General features: G+C 41.0%; 1 protein-coding gene and 1 long non-coding RNA gene across 3 annotated transcripts in view; one reads left to right on the forward strand and one right to left on the reverse strand.

The window, feature by feature from the left end:
* DGKQ (diacylglycerol kinase theta) overlaps positions 1–7,128 on the forward strand; it is a 200,338-nt gene extending 193,210 nt beyond the window's left edge. For both annotated transcript variants that reach the window (XM_056518257.1, XM_056518256.1), the window contains one exon: positions 5,269–7,128. In XM_056518257.1, the coding sequence (XP_056374232.1) occupies positions 5,269–5,373 (105 nt within the window). In that variant the 3' untranslated portion in view covers positions 5,374–7,128. The remainder of the gene's footprint in view (positions 1–5,268) is intronic.
* A 135-nt stretch (positions 7,129–7,263) lies between these two features.
* On the reverse strand, positions 7,264–10,117 carry LOC130271634 (uncharacterized). The gene is made up of 2 exons (XR_008843569.1): positions 7,811–10,117; positions 7,264–7,591 (listed from the first exon to the last, which is right to left on the reverse strand). It is a non-coding gene; the product is annotated as an uncharacterized LOC130271634 (long non-coding RNA).
* Between the last annotated feature and the right edge of the window lie 14,588 nt (positions 10,118–24,705).

The following is a 24,705-nucleotide window of genomic DNA, read 5'->3' on the forward strand; positions in this document are numbered from 1 at the left end:
AATCACCAATTTAGACCTCAAATGTACATGGTGCGCTCTCACTCCTGAGCCTTGTTGTGCGCCCGCAGAACATTTTACACCCACATATGAGGTATTTCCGTACTCAGGAGAAATCGCGTTACAAATTTTGGGGGTCTTTTCTTCCTTTTACCGCTAGTGAAAATAAAAAGTATGGGGCAACACCAGCATGTTAGTGTAAAAAATGTAATTTCTTTTATACTAACAGGCTGGTTTAGCCCCCAACTTTTCCTTTTCATAAGGGGTAAAAGGAGAAAAAGCTCCCCAAAACTTGTAGTGCAATTTATCCCGAGTATGGAAATACCCCATATGTGACCCTAAACTGTTTCCTTGAAATAGGACAGGGCTCCAAAGTGAGAGAGCGCCTTGAGGACTAAATTAGGGATTGCATAGGGGTGGACATAGGGGTATTCTATGCCAGTGATTCCCAAACAGGGTGCCTCCAGCTGTTGCTAAACTCTCAGCATGCCTGGACAGTCAGTGGCTGTCCGGAAATGCTGGGAGTTGTTGTTTTGCAACAGCTGGAGGCTCCAGTTGGAAACACTGCCATTCAATACGTTTTTCATTTTTATTGTGGGTGGGACATTGTAATGTGTTAGTGTAGTGTAGTGTTTTTAGCGTACATTCACACAAGCTGGCAATTACGGTGAGTTTCCTGCTAGGACTTTGTGCTGCGGCGAAAAACTTCAAGCAGGAAACTTACTGTAAACCCACCAGTGTGAATCTACCCTGTACATTTACATATGGGGGGGGCAAACCTCCAGCTGTTTCTAAACTAGAACTCCCAACTTTCAGACCATGCATGCTAGGAGTTGTACTTTTGCAACAGCTGGAGGCACACTGGTTGGAAAACCTTCAGTTAGGTTCTGTTACCTAACTCAGTATTTTCCAACCAGTGTGCCTCCAGCTTTTGCAAAACTACAACTCCCAGCATGTACTGATCGCCGAAGTGTATGCTGGGAGATGTAGTTATGCAACAGCTGTAGGTACGCAACTACAACTCCTAGCATGCCGAGACAGCTGTTTGCTGTTTGGGCATGCTGGGATTTGCAGTTTTGCAAGATCTAGAGGGCCACAGTTTAGAGACCACTGCAAAGTGATCTCCAAACTGTAGCCCTCCAGCTGTTGCAAAACTGCAAATCCCAGCATGCCCACACAGAAAATAGCTGTCTGGGCATGCTGGGTTGTAGTTTTGCAACATCTGGAGGGCTACAGTTTAGAGACCCCTGTATAGTGGTCTCAAACTGTAGCCCTCAAGATGTTGCTAGGCAACTCATCGACTTCCGTAGGATCCAGGGAGCCAGCCGCACGAAATCGCTGCATGCCGATCCCCATCGCCAGATCGGTAAGTGGATCTTCGGTGCCGGTCCTCTGTCTGTTTCCTTGTTCTGCCCCGCCTATTGTGGGTGGGCAGGGATAGGAGGGGTGGCACCTCTGCCACCTCGCTCCTATTCCTTAAGGGAGATCGTAGGTGTCTCGGACAACCCCGATCCCCCTTATTTCTCTTGAGCTTCTCATTGGCGGACACCTTACTGATGGGTATATGCTCTTGCCACTAGGAGGCGCTGACATTAGGAAAAAAAAGTCGGCTCCTCCCTGGCAGGATAAACCTGCCCACCTGCAGTGAGAATCAGTTTTAACTAGTGTCAGTTAGGAGGCCAGACATGGGTCTGCGGGGCTCCGCAGACCTTGTCTTTTTTTCTCTTTGTTATTTTCCTAGCTTAAGGCTTGAAATTTTGTTTTTTCTCTCCTTTTTTATTTTTGTTTTAGCATGGGGCGACAGGAGCATGGCGCTGCCTGATCACCCCACATGCGAGCTAGGGGCACGGTGCATTGGAATGGGAATGACCCATTAACCCCTCCTCGCCAACAACCAGTGCCTGGCGGTGTACCCTGGGTCCGGGTCCCCCATTCACCCCTGTTCGCCATGTTGGCAAAAGGCAGATGGCACTAGCTGGTCGAAGACTTCGAGAGGGTGGGGTAAGCCTCGGGTTTTCCTGTGCTTTTACTTCCACGGTCCTGTGGTGATTGACCACTTCTTTTCTCCCATGGGGTCAGCGGGGCGACAGTCAGTTCAACCTCTCCCTATGCCTACAGGCGTTTTTTCCAGGGCTTTCTGTCCGGGTGCACCTACTCTATTGCCTGCTTCTCCATCTGGATTGTCTTGTGTTTTCTGCCCAGCTCCATTGTGTAGGCTTCCGATCCCTCTGGGGACTCCTGGTGGCCCCTCGAGACGGCGTTGGACTATCTCCGAGGTGTGGGGGCTCTGTCCACCCAGCACTGGTCCCATTGCCATGGGGCTGCTTTTCCCTTTTGCTGCTGGGCCTAGCGCACTTTCCATTCCCCTTTCCATGGGGGGGGGGGGGGGGATCGGGGTGCTTGGCATTGGTCTTTACTGGTGTTTTTCTTCCCAAATTTGCTCACCCTTGTTTTTCCCTCTATGCTGTTGAGTTTCTTACTGTCTGGGCTTGCCGGCCACCTAGGCGGCCTGATTCTCTTCCACCTTTTTGGTTGTTTACTGCTGCTCTGGACTCTCTCCTCTGTTGGAGGAATTTGTGCAGTCTCCATGGAAGGGTTAGTTCTTCTTCCCTTTTTCTTTTTTTGTCGGTGTCAGTTCTACCGCACTGACACCTTTGTCCTCTGGCGCACTCCTTACTGCGCCCAGACCCTGGGAGTCCTAGTTCCCATTCTGGCGAGATGTTTTTTCAGAGGGCTCTGGTCCACAGGGTCTATGAATTGTTGGTCTTTGGCTTAGACCCTGTCCTTGGATGTTGTGACATACCTTCTTTTCAGGTCGCTCTTTCAGTTGTACCTTGGTGCTGGTTCCGATCTTGGGCATGTGTTCTGTTTCGCCTCAGATTCCACCGCTAGCCCATCAGGCGGGCGGCTTTTTCTCTACTGCACTCTTTCTCTTCTTCCTGTTTTTACATGGAAGTGGTCGTCCGGTAGCTTTTCGCGTAAGTCTGTTTTTCCTTACTCTTCTGGGGTCTTCGTTTTCCAGGTGACCCTGACATATTCCATTCCTTGTCTGGTCCCCGCAGAGGTCGGCCTTTTCTTTGGGGTCCTAGTTCATCTTCTTGAACGGGCAATCTTCCGGGAGCTCACTTTCCAGCTTTAGTTTGTCTCCGACCTGGGAGCTCGTCCACAGGCTCCGTGGTCACGTGAGTTCAGTCCTGGGACTGATTCCTTCTTCTCTGGTGGTTGTACTTTTCCCACCCTAGGGGACTGCTTTGGTACATCCCATCAGTAAGGTGTCCCCCAATGAGAAGCGCAAGAGAAAAGGAGATTATTGTACTCACCGTAAAATCTCTTTCTCGTAGCTCTCATTGGGGGACACCGCACCCACCCTTTTCTTCTTTTTTCCAGATGGTTCTTTCCGGTTCTTGAGTTGTTTCTCCGAGATTCCTTTCTAGGGTCCTTCAGACGTATTTCTTGTTGGCTTCTCCTACTGCTTGCGACAAAACTGCTTCTCACTGCAGGTGGGCGGGTATATCCTCCCAGGGAGGAGGCGACTTTTTTTTTACCTATTGTCAGCGCCTCCTAGTGGCAAGAGCATATACCCATCAGTGAGGTGTCCCCCAATGAGAGCTACGAGAAAAAGATTTTACGGTTAGTACAAAAATCTCCTTTTTACGGGTCACCATAGACCCGTATGACCCGGAATCGCGCAAATCACAAGTGTGAATTCACTTGCGATTTGCTAAGATCGCCGACATGGGGGGGTCTGATGACCCCCCTGGGCATTTGCACAGGATGCCTGCTGAATGATTTCAGAAGGCATCCCGGTCCGATCCTCGCGCGACAGGGACCGGAATTCTCCATTACGTATGCGTACGTTATGGGTCCTTAAGTACCAGGGTGTAATGACGTAAACGTACGTCAAGGGTCCTTAAGGGGTTAAGGACCAGGCCCATTTGGACTTAAGGACCAGGCCAATTTTATTTCTGCATTTCCGTTTTTTTCTCCTCACCTTCATAAAATCATATCTGTTATATATTTCCATCCACAGACCCATATGAGGGCTTGTTTTTTGCGTCACCAATTGTACTTTGTAATGACATCACTTATTTTACCATAAAATGTACTGCACAACCAAACAAATATATTATTTATGTGGGAAAATTGAAAAAATTACATGTTTTCTTTATTCTGTGGGTCAATATGATTAAAATGATACCCATGTTATATGCTTTTCTATAATTGTATCGCTTAAAAAAAAATCTCAAACCATTTTAACAAAATTATTATGTTTGAAATAGTCCTATTTTGACCACATATAACTTTCTAATTTTTCCGTATATGGGGTGGTATGAAGGCTCATTTTTTGCACCATGATCTGTAGTTTTTATCAGTCCAACTTTTGCTTAGGTTTAACTTTTTATAAATTTTTTATAAATTTTTCTTTTGAATAAAATGTGACAAAAAAGCATAAATTTTAGACTTTTTTTATTTTTTACATTTACGCTGTTCAACGTACAGGATAATTAACAATATATTTTAATAGTTCAGACTTTTACGCATGCGGCAATACAAAATATGTGTATTAATTTTTTTAATGCTTTTTTGGGGGTAAAATGATCTCAGACCAGAGCAGAAGATCCCGGGAGGCAGCACTGTGGGCGATCCGATCATCCATTCAAGGTATCGCACTGCCGCAGATGGCGTGATCTGTATTGATCACGGCATCTGAGGGGTTAATGGCGGACATCCGCGCGATCGCGGATGTTCGCCATTACCGGCGGGTCACTGGCTGGTGATAGCAGCCAGGACCTGCCGCTCATGGCGCGAGCATGGCGGCACGTAAATGTACGTCATGGTGCGTTAAGTACCACGGCACCATGACGTACATTTACGTCCATTGTCGTTATGGGGTTAAAGATTAGTTATAGGAGAGACTTGAATGAAATTTCTTTTGAACAATATACCTTGTGGTTTAAATAAATAAATATAAAAAAATTTTCTTTTTTTCACACCATTGTTTTGATTCTAACTTGTGCTCATAGTAGAAGTGAACTAAACTAAATTGACGTGCATTTTAGGACTGTTTTGTATATGAGCATCTTCCAAGTGTTACTGCTTTGTCTCCTAAATGACGTTGGCTTTGTAATGTATTACAGTAATGTATTACTTATCCATGTCTTTCTGGCTGCTAAATGAGCTCTTCTATGATGTCATAGTTGGCATCTACTTATAATTTATATATTAGATTTAGTGTATCTAAACATTTGTCTTATTTATATATTGTCTTAGGTTCACATGCTAAAGAAATCTAAGCAGAAGCAAAAGAAAACCTCATCAAGCTCCAAAGAGTCAAAAGGAGACCCTGTTACACTCTCTAATGACAATGGAAGCTAAGAGCAAATGTCCGCACGAGAGCTTCTCAGTAAAACACTGCTGTGCAGACTTCAGGCGCTAGAGGACCTGAGTCCCAAAAATAGCCTTCTGAGGGATATTGATACTGAATTCTGCTCCCAAAGTATACTTTCATTGTGTTGCATGAATGCATTCCCTGAGGCTTCCAGTGCCCGTTTTCGGAATAAAATAATCAGGGCTTTGGGCTTGTATACATAATGTAGATATTATCCAACCTTTGTAAAGGGTTAACAAGTAGCTTCTGCATGCTACAACATGGCTGTAAGGGTGCAGTGTTATTATTTACCGTTGCGGTTATGCCTGGCTCTATCAAAGATAAATTATTTTAGGTTCCTTCCTCTGTGCCCAAATACTTGACGTAAGAACCATGTTAGAAGGTTACCGTAACTGGCCATTATGTTAATAAGCATATACAAGCAGATCCCATATGTTTTCTGTACTGTATTTAAAGCACTATCCACTTTCTTTAGAAGATTCATTTTTCTATGTGTGGTAATATAAATATAATGAGCAGAGCGTTCTAGATATTTGAGTTTAATTTCTCCCTGAAAAAGGGAGGCTTAGTTTTATTACTATAGTTAAATTTAGGTAGTGCAGGAAAAACTTAAGTCTGCTTCACCAAAGTCTACATAATATCTAAGTATTTGAAAGCATCTATGGTTTAGAAGGGACCTGTCCTCCCTTTATTGCCACCTGAGCCACGAGTCATTGTGGTGGTCCCTGGTGGCTTCTCCCCACTCAACTGGTTTTAATGGACAGATCTCTGCCTATACCTAAAGAGGTAGAGATCTATGAATCATGACTGTTGAGCGGGAAGTAGACATGAGGACCACCCCAATCACTCGTGCTTTAAGCTGCTCGCAAGTGATGGCCGGTTTCCTTTAAGTCCCCATGAAGTTTAAAGTAAGTATTTAAATATTTCCAATGGTTAAATATATTTGTTTGCTTGTTAACTAAATAGGATTCTGCAGCTGTAGATTGTTTAGACAACTATTAATTTAACCCCAGTGATCAGGTTTTACCAAAGTAAAGTTTGTATGACTTTGTTATGTAATTGTGCTGGTAACAATTTACTGTATAGTGTCTGTGTACTAATATCCAAGTGCTGTCATACTAAATCTCCAATAAGTGGGACTTCTATAGGTGTTTACCTAAATGTATGTGGTATTTTGGCTATGAATATTAAACTAGTAAGTGTATGTTTACTACATTTGCAGAGGTAAATTAGATGAGTTTTATAGATGCAAATGCTGTTTCTATATGTTTATAATGTAAAGTGTTAAAATGCATGAAAGGATGTGTTGTTTGTGTAGACAGTTGATGTTAGGGTTATTACAGTACTTTGTACTGGGAATGCTGCAGAAACATAATTTGTATTTTATTCTTTTACTACCTAGAGAAGAGTCAGACCAAAGTTCCTGCATTAAAGGGGTATTCTGACTTTAGACATTTTATCCCCTATCCAAAGGATAGGGGATAAGATGTCTGATAGTGAGGCGCCCGCCCCTGGGACCCCCATGATCTCCCTGCAGCCACCCGCATTATGTGAGAGCTGCGTCTCCAGGCTTGGAAACCGGAAGTTTTCGGGACTGGAGACGTGACTTAACACGTGATGTAATGCGGGTGCTGCAGGGAGATTGCGGGGGTCCCAGGGGTGGGCTCCAAAAGGATAGGGGATAAAATGTCTAAAGCCGGAATACCCCTTTAACCACGTTTCCAGTGTTTATATTTGAAACATTATACTTTATATTGGAAACATTCATTATTTTGGAAAAGCTTCTTACATATTTGTTTATCTGCTTTTTATCTGTTACTAAGTGATCAGGTGGTTATACTTAAATCATGTCATCAGCTAGCATTTTTCTTTTATTGTGTTTGGGCCAAAAAGTGAGACTAAATACAGTATTTAAAGCCTGTATTTAGTGGTGCATTCGTGATCTTGTTTGTGCCCACTCCTGCATGGATTCTGCTTACAAGAATCTTGTATTTGAGTACATGCTTATCAAAAGTAACTGATGAAATAACAGAAGACAAATGAATTAGTGTGGTATGATCATGTCAGGGTGTCCCTTACTAGTTTGGTGTTACTTTTCACTTACTTGACACATTATTGACCATTTCTTCTGTTTTTTTTTTATTTTGCCAAAGATATACCGGTATGTCTTTTAAAAATTAGTAGTATCTTTTAAAAAAAAAGTATCTTTAAAGGGGTACTCCACTGGCCAGCATTTGAAACATTTAGTTCCGAACACTGTGCACGCTGCGGGGGTCTGCAACACCCCCTCTTTACCTCATGCCTCCTCCCTTAGACTTGCATTGAGGGGGCTGGGGCGTGACATCACATGGGGGCGTGACCGTCCGCTGCAGCACATGCTCAGCGTCCGGAACTAAATGTTACAAACGCTGGCCAGTGGAGTACCCCTTTAATAAAAAATAGCCACTGTATGGGATATTAAATGTATTCCTAAATCAGAATGAATGCCTAAAAAATTCTGCGTATAACCTGAGGTTCCCATGAATTTATATAAACAATTTAAGGCTTAAATAATTCATCGGTTTCTTTGTTGTATAAAATGTGTAAAATTCTCATACTGTAAGACAAATATAAAGTAATATATGACAAAGTATCCACATTCTTATGTAAATAAAGAAAATGTAATTATTTAATATTGTAAAAACATATAGTGTAAAATCATGAGCTGATTGCTAATTCTAAGAAAATATTTGTATTTTTTTAAGAAAAAATATGTAATCCATTTACGCTGTGGAATAGCTATTTTTGTGGGTTATTTTTTTCCTCTGGTATACCGTACATTTTATTAATTTAGGAGTAATCTGAAAATCTTCCAAACTTGCATTTAATGTGATGTTTTTGGTGCTAAACGTAATATAAATATTATTACTGACAAGATGATATGATTGTAAGAGCAATCTGCCCAATCTTTTTTTGCCCAGTGTTAGAATATTCCAAAGTAGAAATAGTAATAAGTTTGCCAAAAAACAAACATCTCACCAAAGATAACCAGGTAATTTGATGCATGCGCCTGGTATTTATCTGCAGGAAAACTTTATTTTTTTACAGATAAACATTCTTAGCTATTGAGTTACATTGAAACTGCCTATTGCCTCTGTGTCCACTTTTACGTCACAGCTCCTGCCGCTGGACTTTATTATTTTTTTTTTTCTTAGTGCAACAACAGTTGATTATTTTAGTCTAGTTTCTGGACATAAACCTTTTACTTAATGTAGAAGTGAAAACAGATCTCTCTGTGATCTACATTCACTACAATTATTAAGACTAGGGATGTCCCAATACCATTTTTTTAAGACAGAGTATGAGTACCGATACTTTAATTCTAGTATTCGCCGATACCAATTATGAGTACTTAATTTTTTCAAAGGGAATCTGACACCAGGGTGACCCGGTTTATGACGCCTTTTACCGTGCAGATATGTGGGTTCCTTGTTGTGTGCAATGAAGGTGGCTGCTGTAGTATGAGCAATGATTTCTCTCTTCTCCATTGGGTAGAACAGGGAATTTGCATTGGCGGCGAGACCGATGTCTCCAGAGCGATTGCGCTGATGTTCACATGGTGAGCGACGGTAGAAACTGGGCATCTGCACTATCTACCTATAAATTCAAGGTAGTGCAGGTGACTGTAAGATTGCCTTTAAGGACGCAGGGCGTACCTGTACGCTCTGCGCCCGGTCATTGTATAAAACACGGGGTTATGCTGTGACCCCGCGTCATACCGGATCGGTCCCGGTGGCTAATGACTGCCGAGACCCTAGGCTAATAGCGTGCGGCACCGATTTTTGTACCGCGCCGTATTAACCCTTTAGACGCGGCAATCAAAGTTGATCGTTGCATCTAAAATGAAAGTAAAAGCTTCCCGGCAGCTCAGTCGGGCTGATCAGGTCCATCGCGGTGAAATCGCGATGTCCGATCAGCTAGAACGCGAGCAGAGGTCCCCTCACCTGCCTGAGTCGCATCCGATCTGCGATTGATTGCTCCAAGCCTGAGATCCAGGCTTGAGCAATCGACCGCCGATTACACTGATCTTTGCCATATCAATGCACGGCAATGATCTGTGTATGAGATTGGTATGTGCAGTGAAATAGCCACCAGAGGGGGCTATAACACTACAAAAAAAAGTATAAAAAAAAAAAAGTTAATAAAGATCATTTAACACCTTCCTTAATAAAAGTAAGAATCACCCACCTTTTCCCATTTAAAAAAAACTGTGTAAATAAAAATAAACATATGTGGTATCTCCACGTGCGGAAAATATATCGTTAATTAAACCGCGTATGCGCAATAAAATTCCAAAGTCTAAAATAGCGTATTTTTTGTTTCTTTTTATATCATGAAAAAATTTATAAAAAGTGATCAAAAAGTCAGATCAATATAAATTGTACCAATAAAAACTTCAGATCACGGCGCAAAAAATTATCCCTCATACTGGCCCATATGCGGAAAAATAAAAAAGTTATAGGGTTGAGAAGATAAAAAAAAAAAAAAACAACGGAGCGCTCCCTGTGTGGAATCAATGCGGGCTGAGCGATGAGGGAGTGCAAATTATGAAAACTCGCTCACCTGGGATCCCCGCTGTGGCACTGCGCTATCATTACAGCACAGAGCGAGTTCGCTCTGCACGTAATGATGGGCAGTACAGGGGCCGGAGCATCGTTATGTCACGGCTCCACCCCTCGTGACGTCACGGTCCGCCCCTTTCAATACAAGTCTATGGGAGGGGGCGTGGCAGTCTTCACGCCCCCTCCCATAGACTTGCATTAAGGGGACGGGCCGTGATGTCACGATGGGCGACGCCATGACGTCACGCTGCTCCGTCCCCCGTATCGCCCGTCAAAGGGGTTATCCACCATAAGGTGATTTTAGTATGTACCTGGCAGACAGTAATGGACATGCTTAGGAAGGATCTGCGCTTGTCTTGAGGCTAAATGGCTGTTGTCAGATTACCATAACACTGTGGCTAACTGGTATTTCCTGTTTGACTTTTCTTTTTTTGACTACAATTCCCACAATTCCATCTTCCTCCCTCCCACACATCAGCCACCCCACCCATTGAAACATAAATGAGCTACGTTCATTGAAATGAGTGGGGTTTTCAATCAGGGTGCCTCCAACTGTTGCATTAGTTGCAGAGTGATCGCTCCACCCATTGAAGCAGTCTCCCTGTCATCAGCTGACTAGTGAGTCAGGTCGCGGCCGTATTGCAAGCTGGGAAAAATCTGAGACAACAGTCATTTTGAATGCTGTTAAAAATAAATATTGGAGTGAAAATCACATAAGAATTGTGAGAAAACCGTCACACACAGGTACAGACACTATATTATGCCTACACTAACTTTACAGCCCCTGTAGCATAGTCAAATAAAATAAAAATTCCTTAAATACCCCTTTAACCCCCTTGGGGACGGATGCTTTTCCAGTTTTTGCACTTTAGTTTTTTCCTCCTTACCTTTTAAAAATCATAACCCTTTAAATTTTGCAGCTAAAAATCCATATGATGTTGTATTTTTTTTGCGCCACCAATTCTTCTTTGCAGTGCCATCAGTCATTTTACCCAAAAATCTACAGCAAAACGGAAAAAAAAAATCATTGTGTGACAAAATTGAACAAAAAATGCCATTTTGTAAATTTTGGGGGCTTTCGTTTCTACGCAGTACATTTTTCGGTAAAAATGACACCTTATCATTATTCTGTAGGTCCATATGGTTAAAATGATACTCTACTTACATAGGTTTGATTTTGTCGTACTGCTGGAAAAAAATAACTACATGCAGGAAAATGTATACGTTTAAAATTGTCATCTTCTGACCCCTATAACCTTTTTATTTTTCTGCATATGGGGCAGTAGGAGGGCTCACTTTTTGCGCCGTGATCTGAAGTTTTAAGTGGTACTTGATTGATCTGACTTTTTGATCACTTTTTATTCATTTTTTTATGATATAAAAAGCGACCAAAAATATGCTATTTTGGACTTTGGAATTTTTTTGGGCATACGCCATTGACCGTGCGGTTTAATTAACGATATAGTTTTATAATTCGGACATTTCCGCACACAGCTATACCACATATGTTTGTTTATTTTTATTTACACAGTTTTTTTTTTTTATTGGGAAAAGGGGTGTGATTCAAACTTTTATTAGGGAAGGGGTTAAATGATCTTCACTTTTTTTTCCCCACTTTTTTTTTTGCAATATTATAGCTCCCATAGGGGGCTATAACACTGCACACACTGATCTTTTACATTGATCAATGCTTTCTCATAGGAAACCATTGATCAATGATTCTGCCGCTTGACTGCTTATGCCTGGATCTCAGGCACTGAGCAGTCATTCGACGATCGGGCAGCATGGAGGAAGATAAGGTTAATATCGTGCGGCACCACGATCAATGCCACACGCTATTAGCCACGGGTCCCGGCAGTTGTTAGAGGCCGGGCCCGACCCGCTATGATGCGTCGCCTTGCGTTATAGACAGGGAGCGAGCTGAGGGCGTATAGGTACGCCCTCCATCCCCAAGGAATTAAGGGGTTAATAGTAGGTAGTATCCCCTTGTAGGTAGTATAGATAGTTTCAGACATTAGCAGCAGCCCCCTGTAGACCACAGCCTCCCTTGTAGACAGTGCCCCCCTGTAGAGAGCAGCCCCCACCACCACAGCCTCAGTAGTGCCCCTGGGAGTTGCTCACTTGCGGCTGTTCTGTCGGTTGTTGCTGCCCCATTCTCCCATCTGCATCATGGCGTCCTATGGAGGAGCACGTGACACATACATCACTCTGCTTCCTCCATAGCATTACACTGGGCACAGTGGAGGAGGTGCAGTGACGTGTGTGTCACATGTTCCTCCATGGGACACCATGATGCCGACTGGAGAACGGGGCAGCAGAGCGGGACATTTGACAGGAGGACGGCCGCATTACCATGCATATGCCTAGTATCGGCACAGATAGTATCGGTATTGGGACATCCCTAATTAACACAAATCAATTGAATGCTTAAAGCAGAACTCCACTGATGGCTCGCGAAGCAGGGTATGTAGTTCTTACATATGAAAATCTGATAGAGATCTATGCACGTAGATTTAAGTGTGTAACTGCTGCCAATTTGTCTTTACTAACCACTTAGGTGAATAGTTAAAGCACAACTCCAGTGATGGCTCGGGTGGATATTTGCTTAAACTTTCACTCCCGAGATATGCAAAAGAATGTGTCCAATTTAGGAATTTGGCAGAATTACTATAGACTTACACTGTAACTATCTCTAGAGTTGCACTATTCACCTCATTGTTAAGTAGACATATTTGCTGCAGTTACACACAAGAATCTGTAAGCACAACAGTTTTTTTTGCAAATATTTTCTTGTTCCTAATGGTTATTGTGTGCCTTGACAAAGCTTGTACAGCTGATTTCAGGTCTATTCACAAATCCTAAAGGAGTATTCACATTTATTTACAAACTAAACTGTTGCCAACTAGGGCGGTAAAATAATAAACTGCAGAACACTCATCTTGCCTGATGTCCATTATCATGGTAAGTAACCACTGGCACCAGGGTGCACTGGAACATTGGCACTGGCCCAGGTAAGTTTAGGGGCAACTCTAACAGTACCAGCATAATGTACTGTATTCATCTACAGTGGGGATCAAAAGTTTGGGCACCCCAGGTAAAAATTTGTATTAATGTGCATAAAGAAGCCAAGGAAAGATGGAAAAATCTCCAAAAGACCTCAGATTAGACATTCTTATAATGTGTCAACCAAAGTTAGATTTTATTTCCATCATTTACACTTTCAAAATAACAGAAAACAAAAAAATTGTGTCTGCAAAAGTTTGGGCACCCTGCAGAATCTATAGCATGCACTGTCCCCTTTGCAAAGCTGAGACCTGCCAGTGTAATGGATTGTTCTCAATCATCATCTGGGAAGACCAGGTGATGTCAATTTAAAAGGTTTTAAATGCCCAGACTCATATGACCTTGCCCCAACAATCAGCACCATGGGTTCTTCTAAGCAGTTGTCAAGAAATCTGAAACTGAAAATAGTTGATTCTCACAAAGCTGGAGAAGGCTATAAGAAGATAGCAAAATGTTTTCAGATGTCAATATCTTCTGTTTGGAATGTAATTAAGAAATGGCAGTCATCAGGAACAGTGGAAGTTAAAGCAAGATATGGAAGACCAAGAAAAATATCAGACAAAACAGCTTGCAGAATTGTGAGAAAAACAATTCAAAACCCACGTTTGACTGCACAATCCCTCCAGAAAGATCTGGCAGACACTGGAGTTTTGGTACACTATTCCACTATAAAGAGATACTTGTACAAACATGGTCTTCATGGAAGAGTCATCAGAAGAAAACCTCTTCTACGTCCTCACCACAAAAATCAGCGTTTTTAGCTTTGCAAATTAACATATAGACAAGCCTGATGCATTTTGGAAACAAGTTCTGTGGACCAATGAGGTTAAAATTTAACTTTTTGGCCGGAATGAGCAAAGGTACGTTTGGAGAAGAAGGGGAACAGAATTTAATGAAAAGAACCTCTGTCCAACTGTTAAGCATGGGGGTGGATCAATCATGCTTTGGGGTTGTATTGCAGCAAGTGGCACAGGGAACATCTCACAAGTAGAAGGAAAAATTGATTCAATAACATTTCAGCAAATTTTGGATGCTAACTTGATGCCATCTGTGAAAAAGATGAAGTTAAAGAGAGGATGGCTTCTACAAATGGATAATGATCCTAAACACACCTCAAAATCCACAGGGGATTACATCAAGAGGCGTAAACTGAAGGTTTTGCCATGGCCTTAACAATCTCCTGACCTCAACATAATTGAATATCTATGGATAGACCTTAAAAGAGCAGTGCGTGACAGACAGCCCAGAAATCTCAAAGAACTGGAAGACTTTTGTAAGGAAGAATGGGCAAAGATACCTCAAAAAAGAATTGAAAGACTCTTGCCTTGCTACAAAAAGCGTTTACAAGCTGTGATACTTGCCAAAGGGGGCAGTATAAGATATTAACTCTGCAGGGTGCCCAAACTTTTGCAGACGCCATTTTTTTGTTTTCTGTTATTTTGAAAGTGTAAATGATGGAAATAAAATCTAACTTTTGTTGACATATTATAAGGATGTCTAATCTGTAATTTGATGCCTTTTGGAGATTTTTTCCATCTTTTCTTGGCTTCTTTATGCACATTAATACAAATTTTTACCTGGGGTGCTCAAACTTTTGATCCCCACTGTATATAAAAGTAACACAGTTACCTTATAATTACTTCATTCCCAGTTCTGACTGCATTCCACATTTATGTCCAGCTGTAAATTTCAAGTCATAGGGTCAGTGGAGCCAAAAGCATATAACGAGAGACAAAGGGTAGAGAGTATGATTTACAACTAATCAATGAAACAGGTTTCCTGAAGCAAGATACTTATCCCATGGCAGATACAGCCCTTGGTGAGGTGAGTATGCTATAGTATATTTTACAGCAACATCAAATTAAGGTTTTAGTTTTTAAATAAATGAGAATGCCCCTTCAAGTTGAATTGACTCGGCCACTACACTACAGAAAGCAATGCCCTACTGTACACTGATAAATAGATTTTTTATTGGGGTCTCATATCAGTGTGCACAGATTAAAGAACTATATTTCTAAAGCACAAGGCTGTGACGGAGCAAAGTGATAATTTTTTTTTATTTTATAGGCTCATTAAAGGCAATAAGCCTGTATAATTCTACTTTTAGCTTGATTCTGTAGCTCTTCCCAAATTTCACAAGCCTCTAGGGCCTATTGTAGAGAATAACGCTTGCAGAATGATATTGCTATACCATCTTTTCAATATTTTTACTAGCTGACTTAGCTTAGGTTTACATCACAATTATGCATTTTGCTGAAGTGTCCGGTTTTGTTTTGATATCTTTTGTTTGTCAAATTTACCATTAAAACAGTGTGCAACAGAGCACAAAAAGTAATTCCAGGTCCTTTTTATGTCCCATCTAATTGTTGATTAATCCTTTTTTACAAGGCATCCTGCTGCACCCTATTGTAAAGGAACTTGTCAGGGGAATACAAGAATGTTGTGTGAACAGGGCATTCTCATGGGATATTAAGTAACTTTCTAGTATCCATCCTGACTGGTACTTGCATCATGTTATATTTTTGGATCTTTTTCTGACAGTATAGAGACTTGATTCATGATGTAATAAAGTGATTATTCACAGCACTTTTCAACAGTTATTTAATGAAAATTGTAGGAACAAAATGCAAGTGTAAACCTTGCCTAATTGACTAGACCTTTTGTGTTTTCTAATGTAAAAACCTATTTACGTTCTTTGCCCTGTTAACATCACCTCTGAGCCTTGTGTCAGACGTATAACATGGGTGGATTTTTTTTGTCATATGTCGCTGTATAAACTAACACATAACATTAGCATACATTTCCTATAGTCTCTCGTAAAAAATAACGTGGTCTAGTAGTTTTCCTGGCTTATATAGCAAATGAAGAGCTCTTATGCGATCAGAGCCATAATGCCACACTTTTAATAATTTAACTTTATAGGAAAATGCTATACCTCCAAGTTGTTTCGAAAGTTATTGCAGATTTCTTAAGCAAATTTCACCAAAAGGTGTGTGCCAAATGTAATAGGTTTGTAGACCTTTTTTAAATTATTTTTTATTTCTTTTTGTGTCAAAAAAAAGGAGCTATAGTGTTGGTTTAAATTCTGTTAACTACAAGGGCACATCTGTCCAATATATTCAATGCCATTTTACAAGAAAACATGCACTCACCCCCACTGGCAGGCTCTCACATCCTAGTGACGTGAGAGTGAAGACATTTGCATATTCATGAGGAGGCAGAATGAATTTTGAGAAGGCAGGGGAGGGGAGCTTGGCGAGCAGTCTTCCAGTCTCCATTAGTTTGCACCTATTAATGTAAGTAACCCCTTATATAGAGCTGTTCACCAGCACTATAAACCAGTATATTGAGTTTAGTGGGGGTGAAAAAACTGTCAGTTTCTCTTTAATGTGATTTGTTGTATAATTTTTTTTTGTTTCTATTTCAAATTTTCTAGAAAGATACTATTTTAAAATACCATTGTATTTGAGTATTACATATGCATTGTAACATGTAGGATAGCCTCAAATCAGTGACTATTCTAGGCTGCTAAATGACCATTTCTAATATGTATATGCTAAGCATCATGGAACATTCAAACACTTCTTCTGTAAATGTAGTAACTGTACAACATTTGGAGTAGCCTCATTATTCCATTGTGCCTTCACATACCAAATTTCAGATCTGCTGCAGTCTAAACAGTTGTAGCCTGATTGCTTTTATGACCAGTAACTGTTTTTTGAATATGTATGCTTATACTATTATTGCAGTTATTTAAGGCCACTTAACATGAATTCAGCTAGAGAATACAATAAAATATTTCTCACCTCTGGAATAACTTAATTCAAGTGGTTTTCTGATTTTTTTTGTTAGTCTTCACATAACACTTCCATTGTGATCCTCTGAAAATGTATGTTATCATAACAAAATGGCTGCTAGTAAATATTTATTAAGAGGGTCAGACCCCAGTCTAGCACTGTCTTGGGACCTCAGATTCAATCTTGAGCAACCATGAACAGGACAGACAATAAAAGTACAATAAAAGTGATCAACCAACTACGTACTTTCACATAAATACCTGGCTAAGAATAGAAGATTTATACACTTAGGACAAACTACACAATGAGTACAATGATCACTGTTCTCACAACCGTAGTCCATTGTGTCATCACTCTTAAATAATGAATATAAAGAGATTGAGTGGCTACACACTAAAATGGATAAAATTACTGTCTGTACCGAGATACTGAGTTACACTATACCCAGTAGTGCCATAGACATGTGAAATAAAAAAATAGCTGAAATTCAGATCTCAAGGTGCAGACAAAATTAACAAATTAAAACTATAACAGAATAGGATGTAGCTGGTTTCTCTATAATCACATGTTTTTCTTTATTAATGTTACAAATCATATGAAAAGCATATATCAAAAGCTGGAATCTAAGTGGGGCACTTGCTACAGATTCAAAATAAATATATATATATATATGCAATAGAATGATAAAATTGGTCATAACATAGAAGGTAATAGAAATAATTGAACAGTATGAAATGCCACCTTGCTGGACTAAGAATCAGTTAGTCCAATTAAAATTGCATATGAATTCATGCAGGCAGTGTGACTAATAAGGTTGCATAATGAATATCTCAATAGTAACAGTCTTGGATTGTATCTATGTCATAGATCCAAAGAAAAAGTCTTCGTAACAGAAATACCACTGAGATATAAAACTGGTGTCCTTGCTGTGGGTTCCCCCAGGTTGGCACGAGTAGTGCCCGGCCTAGGTAACATAATACTTGTGGTTCCAAAAGGTCAGCGGGGATCGTTGGTGAGAATCAGCGATATTGGGGATCTTTGCTAGCAATGGATATCGCTAGGTTGTAAATGCAGCATGGAAGTGATGGCTTTCTCTGCTGCTCTCTGGAATGGATCGGTGTCTGGCTGGGGGTGACAGAAGTGGGGCAGCTGAGATAGTGCTGGTACTGATGATCCAGGCGTCCTCATGCGGCAGTTAGAGCTTGAGGAGCTCAAACACGGTCCCGGTTTGGGGAGACTGCAACGCTTGCGAGGGATGGACTCAAAGGTAGATAAATGCAGAAAGGTAGCAATACTGGTCAAAGTAGTAGGGTGGATAATTCCAGATGTTTTTTGGGGAGGTGCCCCTTAATGGCTTAATAGGACTGACTTATGGCGGACATGGTGGACTTACATACGGTGCTGCTTAATTGGCACACTTGTCCCTGTTGGTAATTTGAATGTTTGACCTGGAACTCGGGAACAGGAGTTTCATGGTAAATAGAAAACCTGGTTAGATCATGTCTCTCTCTCTCTCTCTCTCCCTCTGATATATATATATATATATATATATATATATATATATATATATATATATATAATTACGTTCCCTAGGCCGGGAGCTACCCGTGCCAACCTGTGGGAACCCACAGCAAGGACACCAGTTTTATATCTCAGTGGTATTTGTTACTAAGACTTATTCTTTGGATCTATGACATAGATACAATCCAAGACTGTTACTATTGAGATTTCTATTACCTTATATGTTGTGACCAATTTTATCGTTCTATTGCATATATATATATAATTTGAATCTGTAGCAAGGGCCCTGCTCAGATTCCAGCTTTTTATATATGCTTTTTATATGATTTGTATCATTAATAAAAAAAAAAATAAAAACGTGATTATAGAGAAACCAGCTAATCCTATTCTGTTGTAGTTTTAATTTCTTAATTGTCTGCACCTTGAGATATGAGAAGCTGACGTTGTTTTTATAAGGATAGTAGGTGGGAAGTCCTGAAAAATGATGCCCTATAATCATTTCTGTACGTGACATCTCTCCAGGCCTAAAAGAGAATATTAGTAGTTCCTTTATCGCGCAGCTGACTTAAGCCTCAGTAGCTCTTAAGGTTGTTGCCCTTTATTTTCTGTCAACTGAAATACATTGTGCCAGGCACAAGCGACTGAAAACTTGGCCATCTTGACAAACTGGACCCTGTACATCTTGTTCTATTTTAAGGCAAGCTTTTTTCAGAGTACCTCAAACATATCCTGTATATTTTTCTGTTTAGTGTTGCATTGGTGGCTGCTCATTGATACACTTAAAGCAATATTGACATGTTTTATGACTTACACTGCTATATAAACTGGCATACTTTCTGTACTATTACACTGCTCTTACCCACCCACTGTGCCATTTAACTTTACTTTTCTTTCCTTTGTTTGTGTGTGCTTTGAGTGCACCTTACATGTTTACTTGTGGTTTAAGCTTGAAGATCTACTTTTCTTGGTGTTAACTGTGTCTCTTGTCTAATTTGCTATCCACTTTGTTAGTGATCTATACAATTTTTGATTGTTTCTGAAATGTAAAGTTTTGTATTTAAGTGTTAAGCTTTAGTAGGACTCAAAGACTGTATTTTTGCAAGACAGTTTATATCTATGTATAAGGTTTCTTGTTTTAATTTGCACTGATTTCAGTCCTGTATTGAGTGTATATGAGAATATCAGATCTATATAAAATCTCTGTGATAAATGCTGTTTTGTTGAAAAAGAAATATATATATATATGTTTAAATCCAGTTAAATAATTGACAAATCTTAAGTATTTTGCTGCAAAAATCATATAAAATGTGTGTTAAAAGAGTTGTTTCTGTTTGTATATTTTTCTATTTAATTCTCCTTAACCCTATTTTATATATTCACAACATTTTCCTATATACCAAAGGATAGTGAAATAATGGTTTGTATGGTAAAAAAAAAAAAATTGCAATAGCAGCAGTCCTGGATTTTTATGTGGATCTGCAAATATCAAATACATTTTTCTTAAATATTACTATAACCTGCTCCTGAATCCACACACAAATCTAGCCAATATGGAATTTATTTTGTAGTGCTGATTTTTCCAATATAGAAAATCAGTAGTATTTTCTGTTCTGTGTGGTCCTACCCGAACATTTAACTTAACTTGTATACAGTGAATGGTCACTTTATTAAAGACACCTGGCGTTTCATGGTTTTCGATTCCCTGTATGGAACTTAGGGAGAAACCCCACGAGCGGTCAGCTGCATAAGTTTGCTGCAAACTGGTGTGGCAAGTGGCTACCACATTTTGCCAGCAAATGCTTATGTGGTTCCACCCTTAGACATATGACGTGCAGTATTAAATCAAGTGGGCAACTTTTCTTTTCTTATGATCAGACATACTTTAACCCCTTAAGGACCAAGCCCAGTTTCACCTTGAGGACTAAAGCGTTTTTTGCAAATCTGACCACTGTTACTTTAAGCATTAAAGGGGTATTCCAGGCAAAAACTTTTTTTTTATATATCAACTGGCTCCGGAAAGTTAAACAGATTTGTAAATTACTTCTATTAAAAAATCTTAATCCTTCCAATAGTTATTAGCTTCTGAAGTTGAGTTGCTGTTTTCTGTCTAACTACTTTCTGATGACTCACGTCCCGGGAGCTGTCCAGCTCCTATGGGGATATTCTCCCATCATGCAAGGGATATTCTCACATCATGGACAGCTCCCGTGACATCATCATTGAGCAGTTAGACAGAAAACTTCAGAAGCTAATAACTATTGGAAGGATTAAGATTTTTTAATAGAAGTAATTTACAAATCTGTTGCAACTTTCCGGAGACAGTTGATATATAAAAAAAAAGTTTTTGCCTGGAATATCCCTTTAATACCACTGGAGTGCTTTTACTTTTCATTCTGATTCCAAGATTGTTTTTTCGTGACATATTCTACTTTAACATAGTGGTAAATTTTTGGCGTTACTTGCATCATTTCTTGGTGAAAAATCCCAAAATGTTATGAAAAATTAGAACATTTTGATTTTTTTTTACTTTGAAACTCTTTGCTTATAAGGAAATAAGACATGCCAAATAAATTATATATTGATTCATATATACAATATGTCTACCTTATGTCTGCATCATAAAGTTGACATGTTTTTACTTTTGGAAGACATCAGAGGGCTTCAAAGTTCAGCAGCAATTTTCCAATTTTCACAAAATTTTCAAAATCGCAATTTTTTTCCCATCGCCAGGACGACACCACCTGAGAGAGGGACTTCGCCCCTAGGAACAGAAAACCTTGGGAAATAAAAGGAAGTCCACTCCTCTCCATCCTCTATTCTTGTGAATGGCTGTGGGATCTTTTATGCTGGGCCCCTCGGTGTAGGAGGTATGAGCCCTGGGTGGGAATCCCAAGCCAGGCTCACTAACTTTCCTCGAGTTTAAATCTCCCGCCCTCCCCCTCTGCCCTCCACCGGTGGCCCGCACTGATTTACTGAAGCATTATACCTGCCGATGCTGGTATGCGGGCGGGTTGCGGACGGTCTGTAGGCTGTGTGTTGCGGGCTGCTAACGGAGGATCCCCTGTGTCTGTGAGTTAGGGAAGATAGCTGCGCGCGGTTGCGGCAATGTAAGGGGCGGAGATTAGTAGTGACGCTGCGGAGGAAGCCAGATGTCAAAAGGGGCGGATGTGACGTCACACGCCGGGCCTCCGGCGTGCAGGAGGCGGCAGATTTAAAAGGAAGTCTTCTGCCATTCTGCCTCCTGTTGTGAGCTAGCCAGTCATTCCATACCTGTCCAGCATTGGAGTGTTTTTTTTTTTCCCTGTGCTTCCAGCATGAGTACCAGTGGTGACAACCCAAAGCGTACTCCATCTGACTCCTCTGCAAAGACGCAATCTTCGGTACCGGCGATTTGATATAAAAGAGTGGACATGTTTCTTAAAAGAACATGGGAAGCCTCAGGGGCAGCCTTAAAGCCTAATATAGCAGGGACTTCTGTGTCCGGATCTGTATTAATTTGGTTAGATCAGTTTCTAACATACTAAAGTACCAAGGGAACAGCTCTTGTCTTCCATCCCCACTATACGTAAGGGGGTGGCCTTCTTAGCTGACTCCACCTCAGATGCTCTAAGGTTATCTGCCCATGCTGGGGCACTATAAAATTCAGATAGAAGGGCATTATGGTAAAAAAAACTGGCCAGGTGAATTATCCTCCAAAAATAAATTGTGTGCCATCCCCTGTGAATGAGAGCATTTTTTGGGGTCTCTCCTTTCTGATATACTTGAGAAAGCAAATTATAGGAAGAAAGGTTTTCCCTTTGAGTCTGGCAGATGTAACCAGTCCTTTCGTTCCAGGGGGAGAGGTCAGTCGGGGCGATGGAAATTCTCCAAAAAGAATAGTGGCCTCATGTTCAACCAGACCTCCTCAAAAAACCCAGGGTCTCAATTATGGGGTCCTGCGAGTGTGTGGCAGACTGCAGAGTTTCTTTCCAGCATGGGAAAAAATAGCAGGCAGTTCTCAGGTTCTGGACATCATTCAAAATGATCTGCGCTGGGAATTTTGCAGCCTCCCACCCACTCACTTTGTCATAACCAAGAATCCTGTGGGGTCAATAGGTCAAATCTCATTACAAGAAGAAGTTCTTATGTTAATAGAAAAAGGGGTTCTAGTACAGGTACCATCAGGTCAGGAGTGTCAGGGATTTTATTCCACACTGTTCCTGGTGAAAAAAAAATAACACCTTTCGGGTAATTATAAATTTAAAACCTCTAAACAGATTTAGAAGATACCAAAGATTCAAAATGGAAACCCTAAGATCAACTGTAAACCTGGTTACAAAAAATTGTTTCATGGCCTCACTGGACTTAAAGGATGCCTACTTCCATGTACCCATACATCCAGACTTTCAAAAATACCTAAGAATTGCTGTTCACCTAGGTCCCAAACTAATGCATCTTCAGGTTTGTGCCCTTCCCTTTGGGATCTCAGTAGCTCCAAGGATCTTCAAGAAAGTGGTATCAGAGATGGCAGCGCACATAAGGGATGAGGAAGGAATATTCATCCCATACCTGGACGATTTTCTCCTGTTGGCGGACTAAGCTTCAAAGATACAATCTCTTGTTTCTCGCACCTTACAAATTATAAGAAAACTAGGCTGGATAGTGAATTGGGAGAAGTAGTCTCCATCCTCAACCCTGCAAAAAGTATTTTTGGGCATTATTTTGGATTCTATACAGGAAAAATCCTTCCTAACCCAGAATAAAATTGTAAATTTTGTGGAAGAAGTTAGGAGTTCCTCTCAAATTACCATTAGGAAAGGAATGTCTTTATTAGGTTTATTTACAGCCTCATTTCCTGCAGTGCCCTGGGCTCAGTTTCATTCGTGCTGCCTTCAGGCTGAGCTTCTAAAAGTTTGGAATGGGTCACCTGAAGATCTTGATAGAAGTTTTATTTTGTCTCCCGAGACTCTGATGTCTCTCCTTTGGTGGCAGGATAGAAAAAACTCAAAAATCAAGGGGGTTAGATTGGAGAATTATACACCCCACTATTGTTACAACTGATGCTAGTCCTTGGGGTTGGTGAGCTCATGTTGGTGACCAAGATTTTCAGGCGCCCTGGAATCTTCTTTACAGTGTGAGTCCTCTAAATACAAAAAATTACTGGCAGTCCTTCGTGCCCTGTAGACACTTGAACACACTATCTTTCAGAAAGATGTTAAAATTCTTACAGATAATTCAATTGCTGTGGCAATTTCTCTTCTCTCTCTTCCCAGGTCCTCTCTTATGCAGAAAAGCACCTAGCATCAATATCAGCAGTTCATCTAAAGGGCTCCCTCAACACCAGGGCAGACTATCTGAGCAGACATTGTCTCCATCAGGGAGAATGGCACCTAAACAAGGACATATTCAGAATAATCTGTGTACTGTGGAGCTATCCTTAGATAGATCTTTTTGCCACAATAGAGAATCTCCAAGTAAAGCAGTTTCTCTCCCTGTCCCCCTCAGAGAACCCTACAGCAGTGGATGCACTGCATGTCATTAACAGACCCTTGGGTCTTACCAGAACAACCAGATCTTTTTTGTTTCCGAGTTTCCTCTATATCCATCAGACACCTGACTTTGAAGACTGCTCTCCTGGTAGCTGTTACCTCTGCTCGTAGAGTAGGTGAAACAGCAAATTTTTCCTGCCTTGAGCCATACACTCATATCCTAGATCAGGGGTCCTCAAACTACTGCGCATTTACCCGGCCCGCCGGGTGTTTTTGCCTCGGGACATCCCTGTGGCCCCGCGTCTATTTTAAAAACGCAGGGACCGCCGGGAGCAAGCGCACGCAGCGATGTCACTGATTGAGAAGAAGCAAGAATGACGCGCACTGGTAGTTGGTAAGTGTTTTCCAGCAGCGCGTCGGCTTCAGTGTTCTGACCACCGATTCTCCGGTCCTGTCCAGTGGTTGGAACCCTGAAGTGGGGCACTACACAGGCATACAGCCTCCAGCCATACTCTATGGCTGGAGGCTGTATGCCTGTGGGGGAACACACTGCCAATGTAATTTGGGGGACTATACTGCCAGCCTAATGTGGGGGAACATACTGCCATCCTAATGTGGGGGACTATATTGCACCTAATGTGGGGGGACTATATTGCACCTAATGTGGGGGAACTATACTGCCAGCCTAATGTGGGGACTATATTGCACCTAATGTGGATGAACTATACTGCCAGCCTAATGTGGGGGAAATATACTGCCAGCCTAATGTGGGGGACTATATTGCACCTAATGTGGGGGAACTATACTGCCAGCCTAATGTGGGGGACTATATTGCACCTAATGTGGGGGAACTATACTGCCAACGTAAT

The sequence above is a fragment of the Hyla sarda genome, chromosome 1, assembly GCF_029499605.1.
Source record: "Hyla sarda isolate aHylSar1 chromosome 1, aHylSar1.hap1, whole genome shotgun sequence".
In the NCBI taxonomy this organism is placed as follows: Eukaryota; Metazoa; Chordata; class Amphibia; order Anura; family Hylidae; genus Hyla; species Hyla sarda.